The sequence below is a fragment of the Motacilla alba genome, chromosome 11 (genome assembly GCF_015832195.1).
Source record: "Motacilla alba alba isolate MOTALB_02 chromosome 11, Motacilla_alba_V1.0_pri, whole genome shotgun sequence".
Classification (NCBI taxonomy): Eukaryota; Metazoa; Chordata; class Aves; order Passeriformes; family Motacillidae; genus Motacilla; species Motacilla alba.
This window is the reverse complement of record NC_052026.1, coordinates 20,987,694-21,011,022: the sequence shown is the minus strand read 5'-3', so window position 1 is coordinate 21,011,022 and position 23,329 is coordinate 20,987,694. Positions and strand designations below refer to the sequence as shown.

General features: G+C 39.9%; 1 protein-coding gene across 9 annotated transcripts; it reads right to left on the bottom strand.

Annotated features, from left to right (window-relative positions):
* Positions 1-3,188: 3,188 nt before the first annotated feature.
* ADAT1 (adenosine deaminase tRNA specific 1) lies at positions 3,189-23,313 on the bottom strand. 9 transcript variants are annotated; one of them, XR_005258226.1, is made up of 11 exons: positions 23,148-23,279; positions 22,557-22,748; positions 21,759-21,827; positions 20,011-20,065; positions 19,099-19,226; positions 16,936-17,554; positions 14,217-14,362; positions 11,938-12,037; positions 8,274-8,360; positions 4,869-4,995; positions 3,535-3,669 (listed from the first exon to the last, which is right to left on the bottom strand). XR_005258226.1 is itself a non-coding variant. In XM_038147817.1 (10 exons), the coding sequence occupies exons 2-10, from the start codon at positions 22,723-22,725 to the stop codon at positions 3,537-3,539; spliced, it is 1,506 nt and encodes a 501-aa protein (XP_038003745.1). In that variant the 5' UTR covers positions 22,726-22,748; positions 23,148-23,279; the 3' UTR covers positions 3,189-3,536. The 9 variants fall into 9 exon arrangements, 8 of the variants coding, with proteins under 8 accessions (XP_038003745.1, XP_038003748.1, XP_038003746.1 ...); XM_038147817.1 differs by lacking the exon at positions 4,869-4,995 and having other exon boundaries at positions 3,189-3,669; XM_038147818.1 differs by lacking the exon at positions 4,869-4,995 and having other exon boundaries at positions 3,399-3,669; positions 23,190-23,313.
* Positions 23,314-23,329: the final 16 nt, after the last annotated feature.

Here is a 23,329-nt window from a genome sequence, read left to right as displayed (position 1 = left end):
ATTCAGTCAATATTTAGTATATTATTATAGACCATTATTACATTATATTTAGACCATTTAGATGGTCTTTCCTCAAAAAGTATCTTGCTTCTACATGCATATTGTTAGTTATACATGTATATATACATATACATGTATATGTTAGTAGTATATATTACATACCTATTGTTGCTGCAGCCCTCTTATGACATTATCAGCTAGTCTGAGAGAAAACTCCCAACACCTGTCATTCCTCCTTGCCAACAGAATTCTGCCCTCAGCAGCACAACCCCAGCTCTTCCTTTCCTCTAGTGCTTAATGGGATTTATTGCAGAGGTCTTTTAACTCCTAGTGAAAATCTGGATCTTGTTTTGGGCTCAAGGCTTGTTTTCTACAAATACGGTAATTTAAATAGTCTTCAGTTTACTCGCAATGTACTAAGATCAGTAAGCCTTCCAGCATGCGTTAAGGTGAGCAATGGAAGCACACTGTGAAGATCAAAACCTTGCTTTTCCAAAGACAGTGGGATGCTAGCATTTGGTCTTGTGCAACTGCAGCCTCAAGGTCAAACATGGATACTCCTACCCTTGGAGAATACCACTTGTTTCTATGCTCTGGTTTTGACTTCCTTAAAGATAACCAGGCAGTCTGTCCTGCCTTCTTACTATGACTGAAAACAGAATGACACCTCTAAAAGTGATGCTGCTAAAGACATTCCACTCAATGATTTCAGTTTCTTTGTCCTGGCAATTAGGAGCCATTAGTCCCCAAACAAGTCTGGGACAGGTAAGGACCTATCTGGCTAATACAGATGTGCTTATTTTACACATGTGGTGGGAATCTTGGCGCCCTCCTGTGCTCTGTCGCTCCCACTGCCAATTGTTTGCTTGTCCTCATTAACCATGCACTGTGGGCACTTCATTCCTGCTGCTTCCCTCCCTGTCAACTCTGCTCTCCTGTGGTAGAGTCTCTGCATTCTGCTGTCCTCCCCGTGCCTTGCCTATCTTTGTTTTTCGGGGTGTCAGCTATCCCAGCGCAAAGGAGTGATACAGGCTTGGAACATGTCAACTGTTCCTTTCAAGGAGCAATTCTTCCAAAGACCTGCTGACAATGATCCAAGTTTAGTTTGCTACCAATTACAAAAGCAGAGACTGTTCTTTCCTATCTCTGCATTTTTCCCTTCTGATTTTCAGAGCAGTGTCATGGTACTGCCAACAGCATTTCCTGACATTTTCAAATGAAACAAATGCAGCATTTAAATACTGATTTTCCATCACAGAAATGCCATCCAGTTGAGGATGAGATCCCACAGGCTTGGCCCCTCAGCCTTTTAAATGCTGTTCTGTTTCAGCTCCTTCCTTCTCTTTGCATATTCACTGACTTACTCTAGGCTTAAATATGTCCTCAACTCCATCCAAGAAGTGAGGTTAGCATCCGTGTTCAGCACGTCAAAAACTACTTTTAAACCTGACAGGTAACAGAACAGCAACAGTCTACAGTTCACAAGTATTTTAGAAATTCACAAAAAAATCTTACCAGGAGCAATCCTAACAGCCAGGCTCAAATTTTTAAAAAGAGTTAAAAGAATTTAAGCCATATAACTGCTTATGTGAAAACTGATGCATGACTGCAGAACTAGTCTTATGTAACCCATTTTAAAATTACAGCTGGGCAGGAAATGGGAACATTCCAGTCTAGTCAGCAGGTTCACTGGAGACATTGTTGATTAACTATGAGGAACTAGGTATGGTGAGTTAATAGTTTCTGCAAGATTTCAGCAAAGAACAAAGGTAAATTTCAGGAATCTGGAAATCTACTGATAGCTCTTTAGCTCTTTGTACACTACAGAACTCTGCCCTTGGAATGCTACTTGCTCGATTACAGGAACAGCTACTATTTATCTTCAGCAGTTCACCCTGTAACCCATGTGCAATGGCATCTGGCCATTTTTTATCCTCTGATGACCACTGCAAGTCCCTAATCTCCATAATCCCTTGCCCTCTACAAACACATAAAATTACTTCCCCCTCACCAGTACAACTGGTATTTCTGCATGTTACTGCTGGATTTGAGAGAATGGGCATATACACACAGAATTCAAGTTGTTACTTCTTCAACAAGAGAACTATTCTTACTTGACAAGTCAACCTAAGTGTGAAGTAAAAAGGATTTGCTGCTATCACTTCTCATACTGTAATGTTATGTGTACTGTCTGGTCCCATATGTAGCTCAGTAGGTTGCCAACAAAGGCTGTCTGGAGAACTGCTGTGCCCATTTTTCAAATCCAAAACTATAGGACAACAAAGAACAAAAAATTCAAATCACTAAGGAATTTTTAAGTTCTAAATTATCCACTTCTTTCATCCTGACATTGCCTTGTCCAAATATTTTATGAATTGTGGTTTACAAGAGAAAAATACAAAAGGGGAATGTGCTCAGGAGCCGTTACGCAGTCCTGAAATTGCTCACAAAAGGCAATAACTGGGACAGAAGGTTTAAGGGGGATTACACACTGCTTCCCCCACAACTGCTCACAGTGTTGACTGTCTTGTCATACAGATGTTAGTTGGTAATAAAGCATAATGACAAGAGAATAGAAGGGACATGCCAGAGACTACTTTCCATACACCCCAAAGCATCTCCACTTTTGCCAGGCTATTCATGAACACAAGGACCAGTGACATAAATGGCTGAAGCAGTTCTGCTTTTAATTGACCATTTCCCACAAGGAAGCATGGAGATGGACAGTGCTTGAAACACTGAAAAGTAGGTAAATGTTTGCCTGTAATGACACAGGATTAGCCAACTTGAACCAAGTCATTCAGGAGTTTTCTCTCCTGCCTACAGAAGCAAAGCAGTTGAAACGTTATCTGGCAAAGTCCTGAAACTGAGATGCACAGAGTATCATAAGTAGTATTATTTGACACAGACTCCTCCTTCAGTGCTTTTGCTTCTGCTGTGGCAATATCTGTGGCTATGTTTAGTAAATAGCAGTGTATATGAAGGATTCCCCCAAAAAAGAGACACTGTAACAGAACTAGTTTTTCCAGATAGAAGCAATGGGGCTGAGTGACATAGAAAATTCTTGCAAGCACCAGACAAGAAGAGCTCAGTTATGAAAGTATTACTTATTATACATGAGGGTTGTCCCAGCAACAGAAAAACAACCACAACATTATGAGAAGGGGAAGAAAAAAGTGGCACTAAAATTTTCCATAGTAATGTTTTAATTTCAGTTGACATTTCTTTCACTGCAACGACTATCGCTGTGTCATACCCTCAGATACTAGGATAGTACAGCACTGCTTTCTTTCTTTTGGAGGCATATTGTTTCATGCAGCTCAGAATTTTAAGTCAGCAATGATCCTTTTCTATATTTAGATAAAAAAGGGGCTTAAACTCAGTAAAAATAGAAGTATTCTCTAAATTGCTTTCCTTTTCACTACTGTCTCTTTACAGCACATAAACTAGAGGGCATATTTTTCTGGCCCTTGAACTGCAGAGATATCTGCTGTGGACCAGAGCTTATTCCTGGATTCACATAGTCACATGGATTCTCATGTGAAGTGCAGGTATTCCTTGGCATTCTTGACCCAACCCAGCAGAGCTTGGCTACGCAGCACTCTCCAGGCTTCTTGATAATTTAATGCAGCTTCCTTGTAGTCCCAGTAGGTTTTTAGCGTCTTCATCCTGACAGAAAATGCACAAAAATGAAAACAATTCTATGATCCTATTGAATATGAGGTCACAAAATGAAAAAAAAAAAAATCAAACATCTAAGGACCTGATGATCTCCTATGAACTTTTCCATACTACTTAGTGAAATTCTCTTCTAGGGAGACTTGGAGACGCTCAGGGTTTAAAGCTAGACATCATCATCAATCTTACAAAAGGAAGCAAAACAACTCTTCTAGCACTAGAAATGTCTGTGTTTGACTGTGTGACCACAGGTTACAGAAAATTTCCATGACAGCAAAAACCACTGAAGCAGAGCTGAAAAGGTAGCTAGGGTGCTTTGAATTGGGTGGAAGTAGCCGTAGTGTGCTAGAAAACTGGCTGGAAGTGAAAAGGACAGAATGAACTGGACAGTTTTTCTTTTCCAACAAAAAACTAACAGGGAAGAATGAGACAAAGGAGGAAATATTCTCTTTTCTTTCCCTAAAGCAAAAGAGACACGTCAGTTTTGGTGTTATTCCCCTTCCTCAAGTAGCAACTATGCTCCACAATCTCAGCAGAACAATTGGTCACTCTGCTGAGTACATTACACCAGTGATTTTCAAAACAGGGAAATTCAGGTCTAGAGTATATGAACACAAGTGCCTGTAAGACAATCTCATCAAGATTTTTAGTCCTTTCCTTGCATTCCGTTCCCAACCTCTTTCATCTTCTTTTGCCAAAACATCTGTCAGCCACATGTGATAGGCAATGTTTATACATTAAATCCAATATGAAGGGAAGATATAGGCTACATGACCTTCACCAAGAAAGAGAAAGAGCCAAACTACTACAGGAACCCTAATCTGTGAGGTCTGAGAACTACTGCACTAACTTCAAAAACAGGCTTTCAAGCTCAAAGGCAATTATGATCACCCTCCCCCCAAAAAACCCACAGCTCTACCATAACAGCAGACCATCAGAAGCTGTATTTGAGGCACTCAGCATTCTGCCATGAATTTATTTCTGTAATACCGTGACATGCAAAGGAAGCCATATTATCTATCCTTCAAACCTTGTGTTCAGAAAGGTGCAAGAGTGGAGAACCTGTCTATGCCATCGCTGAATACGTGAGATATATTCGCTCTTAAAAAACCTGCCTAGCGCTCTTATCACAGCCAATACAATTTGCTTTCTCCACCTCTTTCACACTACTCATGCTCTATGAAACTAACCTGTGAGCTGCTCTCAAAAGTCCCACGTAAGGGCCCCACTAGAACTCTCCCCCACCTGGCCAGTGGAATGGTCACGGAACCCCATTATCTGTAGTGGATCTGGAATCGGAATCCTCCATATTGTGAACTGAGCAGGAAGGAAGAATAATAGTACAATCTTAATTGTGATGGCTTCTGACTACAATTTAAGAGAAAAGAGGATTAGTCATTCATTTAATAAGCCCAGCAAGAAAGTCAGGGCAGGTTCATTTCACAAAATCTCCCTTAGATTCAAACAAGGAGCCATACAGCCAGCCACACCTTGTACAAACAGCAATGCCTGGAGACTCTCTATGGTGGATGCCACTGTTTGACAAGAAAAGGTTTTCACTTCCCCATGTGGTCACTAAGGCATGTTTTTTTTCCTAACAGCAGGAAAAAAAAATAACCCAGTAATGCAAAAAATCTTCTTTGCCACATTACTATCAAGTGATCTGCAAACAATACTGCAGAGGATTTTATGTAACAATTCAGATTAGCAATAGCACAACACTGTCCAATGGTGTGTCACCATTCCCTTACAGTGAGCACAGAAAACATGAAAAGAAAAAAAAAAAAAGGATTTATGCACCAGTAATTTCAAAATGATAACATGTGAGAGGGAATCAACAGAAACAGGTATGATAGGTGGCAGTAACAGGTAATAAATAAACAACATTAGTCTGCCTAGTGACAGGAGTGAGAATTTAAGCAAGGCACAGAAGACAGATCATAAGAATTACTGCAAAGGAAGAAAGAAGGTGGGACAGCATTATACAGTACTATCTGGTTCTTGGTAAAGTAGATCATACCAGCCAAACACCACCTCCTTCTCAGTCTCATCTGAAAGCAAATAAACTAAATCCTGAAAAAAACCAAACTGATGAATGTAATGCTTAACATCTTAGATAAGCTATACTACTATAAATACCTAAATTTGCCTTTTAGAAGAGCCGGCAAAGTTCTGGCCCAGTAGGCTGTCTACCTGTTCCAATTTAACAGCACCCACACAAATCCTCTGTGTGAAGAATGAATAAGAAAGTCACAAAAAGCAGGAAAAACAGATTTAGATACACACATACCAAAAAAAAAAAAAAAAAACAAACCCAAAACAAAACAAAACCAAAACAAAAACAAAAGAACATCAGAATAGAATCAGTTCCATGTAAAGCTTTAAATTTTCAGTTCCCAAGTCTGACAGTGGACAACAGCAAATGAAGGCAGCATTACATGAAGAACAACCCTTGTCCTAATATACCCTACAACTACAAAACAAGCTGTTCAGCAAATTTGAAAGTACTACAGAATGAGCATTCCTTGATGGATCAGAAAAGATGGGAGGCAAGAGAAGTGGACTAGAAGAGTCAGGGAAGGAACTTAGGGTCAAAGTGGAAAAAGGAAACTGCGTGATAGCACAGCTTTAGAGCCAACCATTTGTGGGAAGACATAACAAGATACATTTGAATTCGAAGAAAATACAAAACTGGTAACAGTTAAATACACAGAGGTTTAAAGAAACAATTTGAGAGTGTAGGATTTCTTATCTGAAGTTCACTCAGACTCCAGTGGGGAAAGAAAAATCAAAACATCAGAATACCATGTAGGGGGAAAAAAGGGAAGATGAAGGAAACAGCAACACGAAGACACTTTTTAATTTTGCTTTTTAAGTGAAGAGGAGGAAAAACAGAAGACTTCAAAGGCAACCAGCTGCACAAGCTGACTGGTGAGCTAGCACCTCCTCTGTGTAAACAGAGTTTGTGCAGTGAAAAAAAACAATGTCACATCTGTGAATCAGCTGGACTTTGTCAGGAGAAGCCCAGACAGACAAACAGTAGAGGACAAAAAAGTCAAAGGAAACAACAAGGCCAGTTTTCTAGAAAAGCCCTGAGGTGAAGTGACTTTATGTAAGCAGCATGTGATCGGCAAAATGAGTCACCTACCCAACAATGCACAAGTTCACAGACCTCCATTTTGAGGAAATTATGATGGCTAAACAAGTGAGGACAAACTCCCACCCAAAAGAGGCTAAAAATTTTATATTTCAAACTGATATAAGGACAAAGTATCTCTACTTATAGAATGAGTTGAAAGCATCTCAGCAACAGCATGGTCCATATTGACATCAAAACTTTGAAACAATTACAAGACACTTCCATAGACACAGAAGGTAACTGCAATCTTTAATTCAACAAAACTCAAAAGCAAGCAAGATCCATTAATTACAGATCCAGGGTGCACTTTGGCTAAGTTTGTTGCATCTACTGTCTTAGTACCATGAAGGGCTGAAATGGCCTATCTCCCCTACTTTCAGTCACATATGCCTCCTACTTCCTTGGCATGGGTTTTATCTGTTTCAGATTTCCATTAAGTTCATTAGTTCGAGAGAAAACACAGAAGACAAGGAAACTGTTTTCAGCCACATTACCTAGTTATGCTGGCTCATCATGAGATTAGAGAAGTGCTGCTGACACAAGAGAGAAAACAGGAATCAACAGCCAGTAGCAGCACTGAACTGCTGTGGGACCATCTCATCAGCAGCTACAAGCAGTGAAACTGACTCAACATTTGGGTAACTGCATCCTAAAGCTGGTGAAATTATATCTGTAAGTCTAAAATAAAATAAACCTTCCATGGCAATGGATTTGGAACCCTCTACATCTCCCAGAGTCTCTAAAACAAAGAGAACTAAGTTTCTGTACATGTGAAACTATGCTTTACTTTATAGAATACCACCAAATACATAATGCACCTAATGCTATGTCATACTGATTACTGGAAGTAATTAACTCCAGTCTCATAAACCAAATTTGTTCTTAATAATGTAAAGGAAAATTCCAATTATGGCTTCCTCAGACAAAATCTGCTTTATTTTCTTCCCAGAAGGTCTCTGTTTATGCAACATATGCATTGCAGAGAGCCCTATCTATCCTTACCAACCATATGAGAGAAAAACGCAGAAAGCGCACTATCTCACTTTACTAGCTCTTACTCCACCATATGCTAAGATGAAAATTGATTTTAACCTAAACTTAAAGAAAAAGGGTGGGTTTTTTTTTCTCAAACTCTTCCTTCTTGTGAATCAAAGAAGTGGAATTTGACAGAATTACTGAACATCAACTAGATATCAATAGCTCCATGGCAATTTTGGGATGCAGGATTTGAATACCACCAAGGGAGAGAGCTGCAAGTAGCTGATCCAATAGCTCATGTTTTCAAATAAAGATACCACTTCCTCATCTTGTGTCTCTTTCCACATTTTTCAAGTATCAAACTTTAACAATGGACTTATTTAAAATGAGATTCATGAGCAGATACTGTATCATTACAGTTTTCTTCAGTTTCATTAAGATAAATTCATTCTTCTAAAGGCAATGATAATGTTTTTACCGTAGAGTGTCTGGTAGATCCTCTTGTGAAATACTTGTCACCAGCTTTTGGAATTTATGGAAGAGTTCCACTTTACAGATTTTGGATCTGATATAAAAAAAAATTAAAAATTAGGAATTCTGATGGAAAAAAAAATCATAAATTCACTCCACCTTACAGCAGCATATCCCAGCTAAATATTTTTGATAGAAAGCATTATGTTCACTTCTCAGAGAATGTAAAAACTTCTCTATAATTTAGCTTTTTCTACCCCATCCAAGCTGCCCACATGCCTTTTCCCTTAGTTTTAAAAACTATATTGACAAAAAGCTGCATTGCCCCATTCTCCCAGCCAGCACTCATCAGTTTGCAAAATGAATATTTTAATATCACACTGTTATCTGCATGAAATTGCACTGTCATCAGTTCACAGCTGAAGTAAGGTTTAGCCAGAAAGACTAGTCCCAGAACAGATCAAACAAGCGCACAAATCCAAAGGCTTTTTCAAACTGTTAAATTTTGTATTATTCAAAACAAATAAAAGAAGGAGCAGAAATATCTGGAACAATGCTGATGTTTTCACAATGGTGATGAGGACACATTCAGCAACAGCTGCAGGGCAGTTAAATAAAAGAGGCTCATCAAAAATATAGTGAGCCAAAGTTTTAAAAATCTTTAGAAGATACTATATACATCCGGCAGGTTTGAGCCCTTCTACTTCCCCAAATAGATGGCAACCAAAATCGAATCACTGTTTATAAAGTGTAATTTTGTTTTGAATGGTCCAGCTGTTTCCTCCATTTAATTATCTTTTTATAATTAGCAATGACAGATTCAGTTCTCCAACAAATGCAAAGTGATTCTCAACAAGCACTGAAAACAGAATCAATTAAAAAAAATTTTCCTATGTTGCTAGCATGTGTTTTAAGAACATCAAAAATGGCATAGTATCATAGAATCTCCACAAGGATCATTGAGTCCAACACCTGGCTCAGGAAAACCCCAATAATCCCAGCATGTGCCTGAGAGCATTGTCCAAACACTCCTTGAACTGTGACCACTGCCCTGGGGAGCCCGTTCCAGCACCCGACCACCCTCTGGCAGAAGAACCTTTTCCTAATATTCAGCCTAAACCTCCCCTGACAGAGCTCTAGCCATTCCTCACGCCCTGCCACTGGTCACCAGAGAGCAGAGAACAGTGCCTGCACCTCTGTGTCACCCCACAAGGAAGTTGTAGCCTGCTGTGAGGCCTGCCCTCAGTTTGCCCTTCTCCAGGCTGAACAAACCAAGTGACCTCAGCTGCTCCTTATAGGGCTTCCCCTCCAGACCCTTCATCATCCTGATGGCCCCCCTCTGGACGCTCAGAGCTTTATCTTCTTATATTCCTGTGCCCAAAACTGCCCCGGGAGGTGAGGCCGCACCAGAGCGGCGCAGAGCGGGACAGTTCCCTCCTCCACTCAGGCACGGTGCTGGCCCGGATGCCCCCAGGATGGGACTGGCCCTCCTGGTTGCCAGGGCACTGCTGACTCATATCCAACCTGCCATTAACCAGGACCCCTAGGTCCATTTCCATGGCCCTGCATTCCAGCCTCTCATTCCCCAATCTGTCCATACATGCATGTCACCCTGTGCCACAGGCAGAAACTGGCATTTGTCTTTGTTAAACTTCATATGGTTGGTGACTGCCCACCCTGTTATTTGTCAACGTCTTTCTGCAGGGCCTGTCTTTTTTCAAGGGAGTCAACAGCTTGTCCCAATTTAGCGTCACCAGCAAACTTAGTGTACCTTTAAGTCCCGCATCCAAGTAACTTATGAGGATGTGAAAAGCACGCGCCTTAAAACAGAGCCCTGCTGAACCCCACTGGTGATGACAGCATGCAAAGATGCTCTAAAATTTAATACTCAATTTAATCTGTCAAAGATTAATCTTGTAGTCTTTGGTGGTTTAGTTAATTAAGCATTAACAAAAGCACGTAACAGACATTTACCTACAAATTCCTTTTAGTCAGTCAGCCTTACCGTCCTTGGTATTTAATGTTATCTAACATATTGAAAGGGGGGGAAAAAACCTCAAACAACACTTCCCAGCAATCACCCTGAGATTCCTTGAGAGGAAAAAGAATGTTGAAATACAAGTCTTGTTTGTTATTAAGCACCACCAGTCCCAATAAGGCTGTAAATTCCTTCTTTTCACTATAAAAGTTCCTTTTGTGACTGTTTACCTCAAAAGTGTAAACAGTTTACTTGTTCATTGACATTGTTTTTAATTCTGATTTCCTAAAGAAACAAGATGTTTGTAATTACACAGTCTTGTATGCTCTAATAACTTTTGAAAGTTTTAGTGAACTTCAAGCACATGTTGAGAAGAGGATCTTTCAACAATAATTGAGTTCTTACACTTTTGTGCTAATTGCCAATTAGGAGATGGCTCTCAAGCTTTAGAGCTGATGCACAAATGCTATGTTACAAATTTAATCCTACTGAGAAAAAGGGGTTAGCTGGTTTGTGCAATCTTTCACATGTCTTCTGGAATACTTACATATTGCATATTGAAAAGAAATTTTCTACAGTGCACATGGAGCCTGTCTTAAAAGATGCACTAAGTCACCTAGGTCACCTATGTTAGCAATACCCCAGACAGGAATACTGGTCACAAACCCCAAAGTTCCTGGTCCTCTTCCTTCCACTGAAAATTTGGAAATAGGATATACTAGGATAAACTTCAGTCAAATCAGGCCTAACTTCAAGAAGATCAGAATGGTCAACTTGCAGACAAATGAATAAATTCTCCACAAGAATTGTCTGAGCTGTATTTGCTATGCTATTCAACCCTTGTCAGGATTGTCATCATCCTTCCAGAAAGTCTGGGAAACATGAACAATATGACCATTAATAATGTGGTAGTATAATCAGCCAACAGCTAAAACATGAACACCAATCCTTCAGCTGAATTTCCACAGAACAATGATAATTTTGGCCACCTCACCTAAAATGAAGATAACATAGAGATGGAGAAATTTGTCTGCAGCTGCTTGTAAGTAATTTCTCTCAACCTCAAGAAAAGTAAGTAACTATTTCTTTAAACTATGATTGTTGATAGAGGATTTCTTAAAGAGCCAAGTGACAAGCTGGCTGAACCAAAGTGCCAGTTGGAAAGGTGTCATGTTCATGTTAGGAGTGTGCTGCCATCATTTCAACACATTTTCAAACTTTAAGGCAGAAAGTCATGTTTCAAAGCTACACTTTTAATGATCATATATCATTAAAAGGATGGACATTAAATGAAGGACAGATGGATTGACTATTCAAGTAAAAGAAATCTCTAGAAAAAGAAAATGCAATGCACACATTTCCTCCACAGTCAAAACCAGAAAGCAAAAATTCTGTTTCCTTCAAGAGTAAACATCCTTTAATAAAAACTGACCACAGTTCCTCACCGCCATTATCTACAATGTTCTCAACAGGGATAAAGAAATAGGATAAACTTGTTAATTCTTATGTAACTTCCATTATTCCAACTGCCCTTTCTCCCTTACACAGTGACTCTTCCTTTCCCCCTGCTCTCTACCTTCCTTCTTCTTCACCACTCTCTAGATTTCCTCCTGCTCTGACAACATCACATGAGCTGACAAAGGCATGTAAGCTAACAAATGAAACGTGCCTAGGTATTACAACACTCTCACACCTGCTCTGATGGCTCCCAATCCCCTTCTTCGTTGTTCCCTGGCGGAAGCCGTCTGAGGTGACATCCAGAGGTTGTTCAGGGACCGCACTCCAACTGATAGCTGTAGAAGACATTGTTATGAACAAGGGAAGACGCTCTTGTCACAAAAGCAGAACCTAACAGTTCCTTTCATTCTATTTGTTCAGGTGTTGCTTCCCAAAATAATTCAAACTAGAAAGAGGACCATGGTTTTCTAGGGCCAGAATTCTATGTAAAAGAATGTTTACTTTAAAAAAATGAAAACACACCCACACAGAGCTTTCATCTTAGTTAGATCATTTAACAATCCATGCCTCTAAATATCTGGCCTTCAGCTTTGTAATTCTCCATTTCTTAGGGAGATTTTACTTTCTTTTGTGCATCCTGTCCAGACAACACATGAAGAAATTTCCAAGTTAGATGGCTTATTTTCACACCAGGCTGTGAAATACTGCCCTAAACTACTTGCACCAGTCACTCTGTTTTCCTTCTTAATTTATCGTCTGCTATTATTTTATTGTGTACTCTAAGTAGTTTCATGTTTGATAAGTGACATACACCAAATATTTGCAGACTTTACTTGAAAAACATTATTAGGTAGTAGTCAAATAAAAATAATTTGTTAAAGAGATAGCAAGTGCCAACAGCCTTAAACTCTACCCTGAGAACTTTGTAATCTTCTCAGACTGTAAACTTCTTAATGCTGAAACTCTGCATACAATACCTTACAATTTCAAAGTAATGAGTAAAGCATCAGCAGCATGTCAACAGAAACTGACATGACATATCCAATCTGTCCCTCCATAGCATAACAGCAGATTCTTCAACTTCTACTACCATGAAACAGTTTCCGTTTCCCAAATTCTCCCTCTTCTCTGTGTTCCTAACAGGCAAAATAGTTGCACATGCATTCACTCCTAAGACCATCTTGTTACTCAAGATGCTCAAAGACTGCTTATGTTACTCACCCTTGTATTAAAATTCAGCTGTATGCTGCCAATTCAAGTACAATGCTGTATCACTCCACTAAATTACAGTCCCATGTAACATGAAATAACATTAGATACATATGACTGGTATTAAATCCTTCACATGTGAAATAACTAAAAATCACCTGGTTAGAGAATATCAGTTTCTGACAAGCAGATACAAAATTACTTAAAAATTAAAATATTTTCCATTCTTTCACTTTTTCATCATTATGTCAAACTTCAAAGCACTAAACAGAAAGGATACTTTCTTCAAATAACAGCTGAAATGTTCCTATCAAGCATCTTTCAATACTCTGTGTAACTGCCCTAAATTTAGAGTTTACTCTGATTTTTACTCCTTCAAGAAAAGAAACTACCTGGCATAAAAAAAGCCAGGTGAATGATGCTAAGGCACCATTCATCTTTATTTAACAGAATGACCTGAGAAGTGTACAGCAAGAAAGACATACACTGAATTTAGTCACAGCTGCTTTCAGGCCTTTTTTTGGTAACTCAACTGGCACTACTTTTCAATGATGAAATTTGTTTCCTGTCTCACAAAATTCAAGTATTTTCCTTCCCGGTACTTGTAAATAACTCAAATTTAATGAATGTGAATTCCATTAAGGAACCCTTTGTCTCCATTCTATTTTATCATCAGCTCTATTGTAATAGAAAACTTCCAGTTCTGATTCAGACAGAAAAGTCTGAGCAGAAGCAGAAGGCAGGCATGTCCAAGTTAAAGAAGAGTAGCAGTTCCTTTTTTTTTTTCCCAAATGAGACCATGTTGCAAAATCACATTGAGCCTTAAGCATTCATTCATCACCACGGCAAAAAATGCCATGCCTAAAATATCTATCAATACAACTTTTACACTACACTACTATGTATTCTTTCTTCATTCACAGATTTTTGGAGCAATTACAAACATAACTCAGCATGGCAAGTCTTTTGTTCATTACCAAAGAGAATGCAAAACTAACTGAAACAAGGAGTCTTTTGTTTTCTTCTTGTACTCAACTTTTGTTTCCCCTGGTTATTTTCTGTCTGTGTTTAATTATAAACTCTTAATCACATCAATCAAGTGTTTATTCAGCCTGAAAACTCCCTACTGGAAACTAGAGGCTGACACAAATCTTATTAACAACTAAGTCATGACCTGAAAATAATTTCTTGCTTTTTGTACTTTGCCACTAGCATACTGGCAAGGAATGATATTCCATTCCAAACAACCAGACCCATCTCATTTCTATTTGGACACGGTTACGCAACTAGCCCAAATTAACTCACCTGCACTACAAGGAACAAGTTTTGTTTTGCTGTTACTTTGAACTTCCTGAATTGCCTGTCGGCTATGTTCAAATTGAAGATCTGATTGCAGCAGCTTAACCTCCTGAGTGAAAAAACCATCCGGTAAAGATGAGATGTGCTGACACCTACAGTAAACACAGAAAAATGCAAGTGATTTTCAGTATGCTCTTCCCAAACAAGACCATTTTGCACCACTTGCCTTCATTATCTAAATTACATTTCTTTTACATTAAAACTGAATTCAACATGAGTTATATCGGTGAGACAAGGAGTTTTGGAGGGATTTTTCCCTTCAGAAAAATATTTATTAAATAAAACCCCAAAGTCACATTAGTTTATTAGGACTTTATCCATCCTAAAAAAATATAAATTGCTTTTAAAAAGGTCTAGTTAAAAGCTACTATAATCAATTAAGTATGCAGGACAAAAACTGCAATATACTTCTGCAATCACAAAATTAAAACAAAAATCATAAGGTATTTACATAGTCAACTGCATTACATCGGGAATTGTTTTATGAGGCTAAAGGTTTATAATCAAAGCCTAAAAACACACAAAGTACACATAGGTATTTACATAGTCAACTGCATTACATCGGGAATTGTTTTATGAGGCTAAAGGTTTATAATCAAAGCCTAAAAACACACAAAGTACACCTACAGTTCCATGTATAATCATATCTTTGTTAACTTAAATTATGGTTGCGTACTAAATGACATTAGGATCATATAAGGAAAAACAAGAAAGTGTTTAATCACTACAATATTTACTCAGAGCAGGAATTAAGACTGAGATTCATACTGCCAGATTCAATAGCCTGAAAAAGTGCCTGACTGCACTAGGACTAACAAGGCTTGACAAATTCTTGTTACATGTCACAGAATGAGGAAAGGATTATTCAGAAAGCTCCACCAGGTATGTCACTAGAGTTTCTCCATTAACAGACTTATGACCACTTTTATAATTATTCTAGAAGGATGGAGGGGTATAGAGAAGAGGAGCTACTAAACAAAGTCAAACCTTTCATATGAACTGGTCTAGTAACTACCATTTAAAAAGAATGGTTCAGCTCCCTGGGGTTTTTTTTTTTTCTTGATCTCCCTTCCCTTCACTCTGCCCAAATCCATTTACCATTCTCTGCTGCTCTACTCTACTGATTTAGCCTCCCAAGTAAGAAAAATATTCACTTCCTATCCTTGTTGCTGGGATAGTTTTCATCAACTGAAGAATGTGAGTAGAAAGAAGGCCAGTGCACAACAGATAACCTTCCTCATTTTGCAGCAGTGCAGTTCATCTCTCACATCAGATCTCTGTGAGGTGACACTTATGAGAGCTCCACTACTCACAGCAAGGAAAAAGATCAGCTCTTCGATGTAACTGAGATTAAAGAAGCAGACAAATTTTTACAACCGTGAAAATGCATATAAGCTTTGCCTCTCCAGTGTAATACAACTGTCTTCTTCCAGCTGACCAGTACAATCTGTCACATACTATGTGTCCTGAACCACTGTAGTAGATCAGAGAACAGCTGAGGTGGGAGGGGACTTCTTGAAGTTCATCTAGTCCAACCACCCCTCCTCCAGACGGGCAACCTACAGCCACCTGCTCAGGACAGTGTCCAGATCACTTCTGAGTAACTCAAAGAGGGGAGACTGCACAAGCTCTCAGGGCAACCTCTGCCAGTGCTCCATCACCCTCAAAGTAAACAAGTGCTTCCTGACATTCCAAGGGCATCTCCCATGCTTCAGTTTGTGCCCATTACCTCTTGTCCTATCACCAACACCACTGCAAACAGCCTGGCTCCGTTTCCTCTGCCACCTCCCTTCACGTATGTATACAAAATGACAGGATGCCCACAAGCCCTCTCTTCTCCAGGCTGACTAGTCCCAGCTTTTCTTGTATGAGAGATGCTGAAAATCCATCATGCATCTTTGAGGCCCTCTGCTGGCCTCTCTCCAGTATATCCACGTCCCTCTTGTACTGACAGGCCCAGAACTAGACACAGCCCTTCAAATGTGGCCTCACCACATTTTAAGGGGAAGGATCATTTCCCTGGACCCGCTGCGATACTCTGCCTAAAGTGGCCCAGGACACCATTAGCCTTCTTTGTTGCTAGAGCACACTACTGGCTCATTTTCAACTTCACGTCTAGCAGGAACCCCTAGTCCTTTTCTGTGAAGCTGCTTTCCAACCGGGCAGCCCCCAGCATATACTGGTGCATGGGACTGCTTCTTTCCCAGGTGCAGGTTTTTACTTCCCCTTGCTGAACTTCATCAAGTTCCCACTTTTCTTCAGCCTGCTGAGGTTGCTGTGGATGGCAGCACAATGCTCTGGTCGATAGCCACTCCTCAGCCTTGAGTCTTCAGCAAACTGTCTGGGCATACAGTCTGCACCATCATCCAGATGACTGATTAATGAAGATATTAAGTAAGTTTGGACCTAGTATTGATCCCTGGGGTACATGGCTACTTACACCTTTAATGACACTTAGCCCAATGATCACTACCTTCTGGGCCCAGTCATTCAGATAGTTTTCAATCCACATGTCTGCTCATCCAGCGCACACTTTAACAGATCCTCCATCAGGATTTTACAAGACACATTATCAAAAGCTTACTGAAGTTCTAATATTTGTATGACACGCGTTGTCTTCCAAAGCTCCCTATCTCCATATGCACCATCTGAGGAGAGCACTTACCTTTCAATAACTGCTCTCTGCATAGCTTCTTGGCTATATGGACACTTCCCCACTATAACTGCTGACAGATACACTGGATACTGCAGAAAATGCATCAGAAGAGCTCCTTGACACCCTAACACATTCCAGCGAGCCAGTTTATCACTGCAGGACATAGAGCATGTTCTGTCTCCTCGACCTGGCTTCACTCGTAATAATCCCACACAGTGGTACCCCAGCCCAGGTATTCGGGCATCATCCAGCTCTCCAGGTACACATTTTGCTCCAGTTCTATGAACATCTACTACCTTTGGTCTCACTAAGCCAGTCTCCTTATTAGCTGTTTGCATCTCTGCCGAACATTCGCAGCTCTTCTGATTTGCGTTGTCTTCTCGTTTCACAGATTCATGCTGAACAGCCAGGTCTTCAGTGATTACTGAAAAACAACCACCATCATCAGTTTTCATTCTCTTGATTATACAATTTCTTGCCATGTTCTCTGATTTTCTTTTATCTTCTGGACATAAGTGATTATGGTTACTTCTACATTCTGCTGATTGTCCAGCTGCATGACCTTCACTCATTGGTTTAGGAAGCTGGTTCTCTGGTTCACTGATTGGAAAAATAGAAGCATCTCCACCTGGAACAAAAGAAATAACATAAAAGTGGCCAAAAACCCACCTTGTGACTGGAATACATCATACCAGTAATATTATAACTACTAGTAGCTTTCACAGATCTGCACTCAGGAAAACTTAACTATGAGAACACATTTTTTAAACAACATTGTCCTGTGCCACGCTGAATCAAATCTCACTGAAATTTGAGACAATATATGCTTCATTTCAAGTTCTGCATTCTATGTAAGAGGTAATCAAGAAAGCAAAATTTAAAACCTATAAAGTAAAAGGTAACAAAGGCATTTGACAGACTACAAGAAGTATTGAAGACTCACAAGAAAATCAGCCTGATCCAACCTAACAATATGAACCTCAAAAGATCAATAAAAGAATAATCTGCCAAGTAAGGGTGAAAACTTTAATCTGTATCACTGAAACAAGCTCAGAACCAAAATTCTGAAACTCAGTTCAAAGCTAAGCAAACCTGACAGGCCTGCTGATTTATGTGAAAAATTTCTCACAATGTGAGAAAAAGAAGGCAATAAAATTATTCTCACTAATAAATCTGGAGACATAATTTCTATTCTCAAATGCACTAATGAAGAAAAATAGTATTGCATATTCCAGCAATGGACTCAAAATCATGAAAATGTATGAGCAACTAACTCGCTCTGAAGTACTGAGGAGGCATGTTTTGAGAGTCCTTAAAACTCCTTTGCTCTGTAACAGACTAGCAGTTAAAGAACACACCAATGAGAGAGCATGGTAACATCATGACGCCCGATATGCTGACAGACCATGAGGCTGCATTCCTTCTTTCTGTCAACAGATCTTCATCTTTGCGGTGCTGTTTCTTTTAAACACACAAAGAATGTTTTCCATGACACAAATTTCATTACATTCCCAAAGAAGTTTTGTGTTGGGGAGCTAGTAATGTTTCATGAATGGGGCTTTTTTCCCCCTGTTTTTCAGGAGCATGGTTTTAGTTTGTTGGGGGGTTTTGTATGAGTCAGTGATGGCTCTTCTCCCTCATTTTTCTTTTTGCTTGGTTTTGGGTTTTTTGTTTGCTTGTTGGTTTGGGGGTTTTTTGGAGTTCGTTTGGGTTTTTTTTTCCCTTTGTTTGCTTCACAGGGTTGGGGGGTGATTGTTGGCTGGGTGTGGGCTATCTTTCATTTGGTTGTTTTTAGGGATGGTGGTAAATGTCAATAGTTTTGATTAAAATTTTAACACAAGGAGATAATGTTTGAAGCAAAGCAACTAGGCAATATGGCAGGACCTCTGATATGTTGCTTTCTGGAAAGAAAAATAATATCTACTGTTTAAAATGAAACATTCCACTATATAATGAACAGTACATCAGACTTACTGACTTCTCCTGAATCACATTCAGTGAGATAAAACGTCAAATCTACCTGTGGAGTCAAATACATCTTTGGGCACGTATTGGTAAATGTGAATTACTGCCTCACTCTCAATCCAGACCAAAGAGAGACAAAGAAAGACATGGGGCAGGAAAAATTCTACAAGTGGGAGCAATGTACTTGGTTCACTCCAGCATACTCACATGGGGTATGACTGGAGAAGAAAATAAATATGATATTTGGTTTGAGTTTCCATTTCCCAGTTTCAGTTCCCGGACTAAAGATACATTGCTGATGGGAAGCTGCAAGCCACAATTGATGGAGAAGATACCTGTTAGGCAGAAAGTTTTCATGAAACATTGACTTCCTTTCTGATACACGAGAGATAAAACAAAACTTAAATGTCCTCTAGCGTCTGCTCTTTCCTGATGGGAGTCTATCAGGAGCCAATCAGTTACACTTCTACAGAGAGATGGCATCCAACATAACAAATGTAAACACATCAGTGGAACTTTAACAACAGACCTCAAAGAGTTGGGTTCAGTGGAGTTAACATTAACCATCTCGAACGGTATAGATAAGGTTCTCTCCTCCCATTGTGTGTGTTTTTATCAACTGTAATTCATCATTCTACAAGACTCAGTTTAGTGACATTGAATTGCAAGAAACTTACTCATTTCTGCATAATTACTGTTCCCCTGGCTCAGTTCCCTGAACCAGTTTATCCCATGTAAACAAGAGGACTGGCATGTGGGGAACAGCAAAAATTCTGTCCTTGAATAATAGTCATCAGATCTGATTTGATGCCACATGAAATCAGATCCTAATTCTTCATACAGAGGCTCCAGAAGAACAAGGAAGAAGCAAGCTTTTGTGAAAAGGCCTTAACACTACCTAGAAGTATAAAAATTAGGCTAAAATCCTGCTGACAACAGGAAAAAGAGTGTTGCCCATACAGAAGTAATGCAGTCTTTCACTACATTCTCATACGTGAAGCTACAAAATTTGGCTACTTCAGCAATAGGTCAAAATGATTTGTATCACAACAACCTCAGGTGGCACTGAGTAACAACAGCACTGTTACAGCATTGAGTAAAACTACATTCATGCCTCACCTCTGGAAGCTCCTCTTGGCCACAATTTCAGCATGGCTGTCATTCAGAATGTCTCCTAAACCAAAACCCAAATGCAAATACTAAATCATTACTAAAAAAAAAGACAAAACAAATGGAATTTGACATAGGACAGTTCTCCATATTTATTAATATCTGAAGGTTTCCCATTGGTTTTAAGAGTACTGCAAGATATTTAAACTTCCAATCACAACAAAAGAAGGTTAACAGCCTACACAAATGAAGGATAAAAGTACTCAGTTTGCTGCAAGTCAAAGACTTCTTCGAATACCAAATTTTAACTCTTCTGATACTGGAAACCCTTTGAGTTGAATAAACACTACCATCCTTCAAAATCTTTCTGACTTTTGTTTTCAAGGGTAAATCCTGATATTCTCAAAACACATTCCACCAGAAAATTTCAACTGCTTGTTAAGCTTTTGGTTGAAGATTCTTTTTGAACTATGTCCTACAATTTAAACTATTTTTCCTGCAAATAATTCTGATACTTACTAAGTATGCACGTCTCATCTTCAGCTTTCCTGAATAGTATCTGCCTGTTATGCTATGTAAAGGAACAGGAGCTGCAGATCATCTTTTATTTCAGAGGTAAAAGGCCAAATGACGAAATCCTCCTTAACAGTTTTAAAAGTTTAGAGGTGATCTAACAGATAACCATTAACATGACCTACTGCCACGTTAAAAATGTTATCATAAGAGGAGAATATTTTCTAAATTTGGGATCACTGAAGACAACCAATGGCAAAACAAACTAGTGTTACTTTTTCCTAGTCAATTTTCTACTTAGACCCTTAATATCTAGATTGTAAATGATAAGACAGTTTGATCATAATTTTCCTAAATCAGTCAGAAAAATGTCTATATCAAAACTCTTCTGAGATGGCCAAATCACAAGACACATGCAAAAAATCTAAGATATAAAAACTAGTTTCTTCTCTTTTGCTCCAATAATTAATTTCAAAATTAAGGACACTACAGAGAACATGAAGCAGCCTAAACCAAATACAGGCAAAACCCTTTCTCATACCTCAGTCTAGTCCTCCTCTGAAGTCTAAAGAGGATAGAAAGCCCTGTACCTGCACATGCATGACCACTTTGCCCCCTTAGCCACTTTTCAGCATTCTTTGTTACTACAGCTTCTTCCCTGTCCTAGCAGAGGAGAGAGATACAGCATGAATCAAAAAATGGACACAGAGAGCAAGGAAATCTCCTACAATACATAGTATGAAACGGTAGTTGAGAGAAGCCGTGTATCTATCCCATACATTTATTGTACAACACTTAAAACTATCTAGCAGTAATATGCAGTAAGAAAGAAAAACCCTATTAGTACCTTCCTGCTGGTTAGTACCAGCAGTGGTAACCTCTTGCATCAGACCCCAACAAAACTACACTGCAAAAGGTAACCAAAGCACAATTATTTTGCTTATGTTTTGTTTTGCTTTTCGTTATGAAGTCTTTGAGTATGCAGACTCAGGGCCTAAACTACACATTTCCAAATACACAAAGTTCATTCACCTTTGAGGCAGCAAATGCAGCAAACCTTCGTGGCAGCCACTGTGGCTGCCTAAGCTCCTCTCTCAGTGATGAAGGAAGGTTGCCTTACACTTCTGGCTTCAATCCAGAACAAGTCTGAGCACTATGCCTTGGACATTTTCATTGATTCTATGACACCAGCAAGAAAGAAGGTAGCATAGGCAGTCTGTTCTTGAATTTAATACCATACTTACCAGTTTTTCGCATTTTGTTTTGGCCAATACATTTTGTTCCAGTTCCCATAGCAACAACTTCCTTAGTTACTGAAAGAGAAACAACATTAAGTGAAAAACTATCACCTCTAACTATTGCCAGAAGCATTGCTCTCATACAGTCATTCTAGTAAGACAACACACAGAACACTGAGTAGAAGGGAATGTACAGAGAGGCAGATCATGCAACCTTACATAACGAAACAAGATTGAGAACTGAAAACAGCAGGCAGAAGCACTAGTGCTAGGAAAAGTCTATGACCGCACAGGAGGAATGCTAATACAGGCCTGATATGCTAGACAGCACACAGCACACACTGCCATAGCATTCCTCAGGAATACAATCTGCCTAATAACACTGAAGCACCACTATGGCAAAAGAAGATAATGACAAATTAACACAAACACAGGATGTAGTAACCTGTCACAGGACAGCAAAGCTTTCTTGGATTATATCAAATTAAGCATGTTTTTTCAAGAGTTGGTATTAGGAATTCAGGCCTTGCCTAGACTTTCACCACATATTGAACAGCCAAATGAAGGCTTTCATTGTCTTGTTTACAGTCTGGGAAGATTTCACTAAAACCACCTCTTTCCAGACAGAAGTTGTGAATCACAGCAATTGCAAAGAGTAAAGAATTTGGGTGGAGACCAATGGAATAGGAAGGGATGTATGTTTTTTTTAAAGGCATCTTAAAAAGAGGAAATTTAAAGAAAGCATCAAGAACCTTCTCCGCCCCTCCCTTCCCTCCCACCCCTATCCCCAAAACTCATTCTTACCCTGCAAGTTTCCTGGACTATCAAGAGCCTCTCTTTGGGCTGCAGATTCCACTTTGACAACAGCTGCCAGGGAAGTCCATTCCCTGTTTGGATCTGGTTTTCCCTGCTTAGGAAGTCTGGTCCTGTAATGCAGGTAACATAACCCAGCGATTTCATCAGCTGACCACATGGTTCTTGATTCGAGTGCAGGTTCTACACAGAATTGGAGTCCATCACACCACTTGAATAACAACCCCCATCTCTTCAAATGCTACCATCTTGCTCTGCATGACACTTTTCTACACATTTAAACAACAAAGACCTAACTGCATCATCCCTTTCAGGACTACTTATAGGAAATAAGTTCCTCCAAATTGCAAGAACTAAAAAGCAACGCTAGAACCCTTAAGTGCAACAGCAGGTGGGTCTGCTGGGTTCCCAAAGCTCCCACTATGCAGCAACCAGCAGCATGCATTACGCCGCCACCCCGATGAGTGGGTGCAGCACACCTGAGGCGCCTGGCACCACCAGCCTCCTTTCAAGGCCTCCCCCTCGCCGAGACACCCGAGGCAGCCCACGCTCCGAGGGCGCTGCCTCCGCGCTCGGGCGCACCTCCCGCCGCCCCGGCTGCAATACCTGCAGGCCCCTCCCTACCCGCCGGGACACCGGCACCGCTGCTCCTCGCCAGGACGGGCGGCGACAACCGGGCCCGCGGCGACAACCGGGCCCGCGGGGCCGCGCCGCCCGCAGAGCGCCCCAGGGCCCGCGCACGCGCAGCCGCTCCTCGCGCTACT

Excerpts from the sequence above, each read along its gene's own strand:
- ADAT1 (XM_038147818.1), bottom strand. The coding sequence starts at position 22,725 with ATGTGGTCAGCTGATGAAATCGCTGGGTTATGTTACCTGCATTACAGG. Across the intron at positions 12,038-14,216 it reads ACTTGTTCCTTGTAGTGCAG|CTATCAGTTGGAGTGCGGTC; the intron begins GTGAGTTAATTT and ends TGTCTTCTACAG. Across the intron at positions 8,361-11,937 it reads ATTGGGAGCCATCAGAGCAG|ATCCAAAATCTGTAAAGTGG; the intron begins GTGTGAGAGTGT and ends TTTTTATATCAG.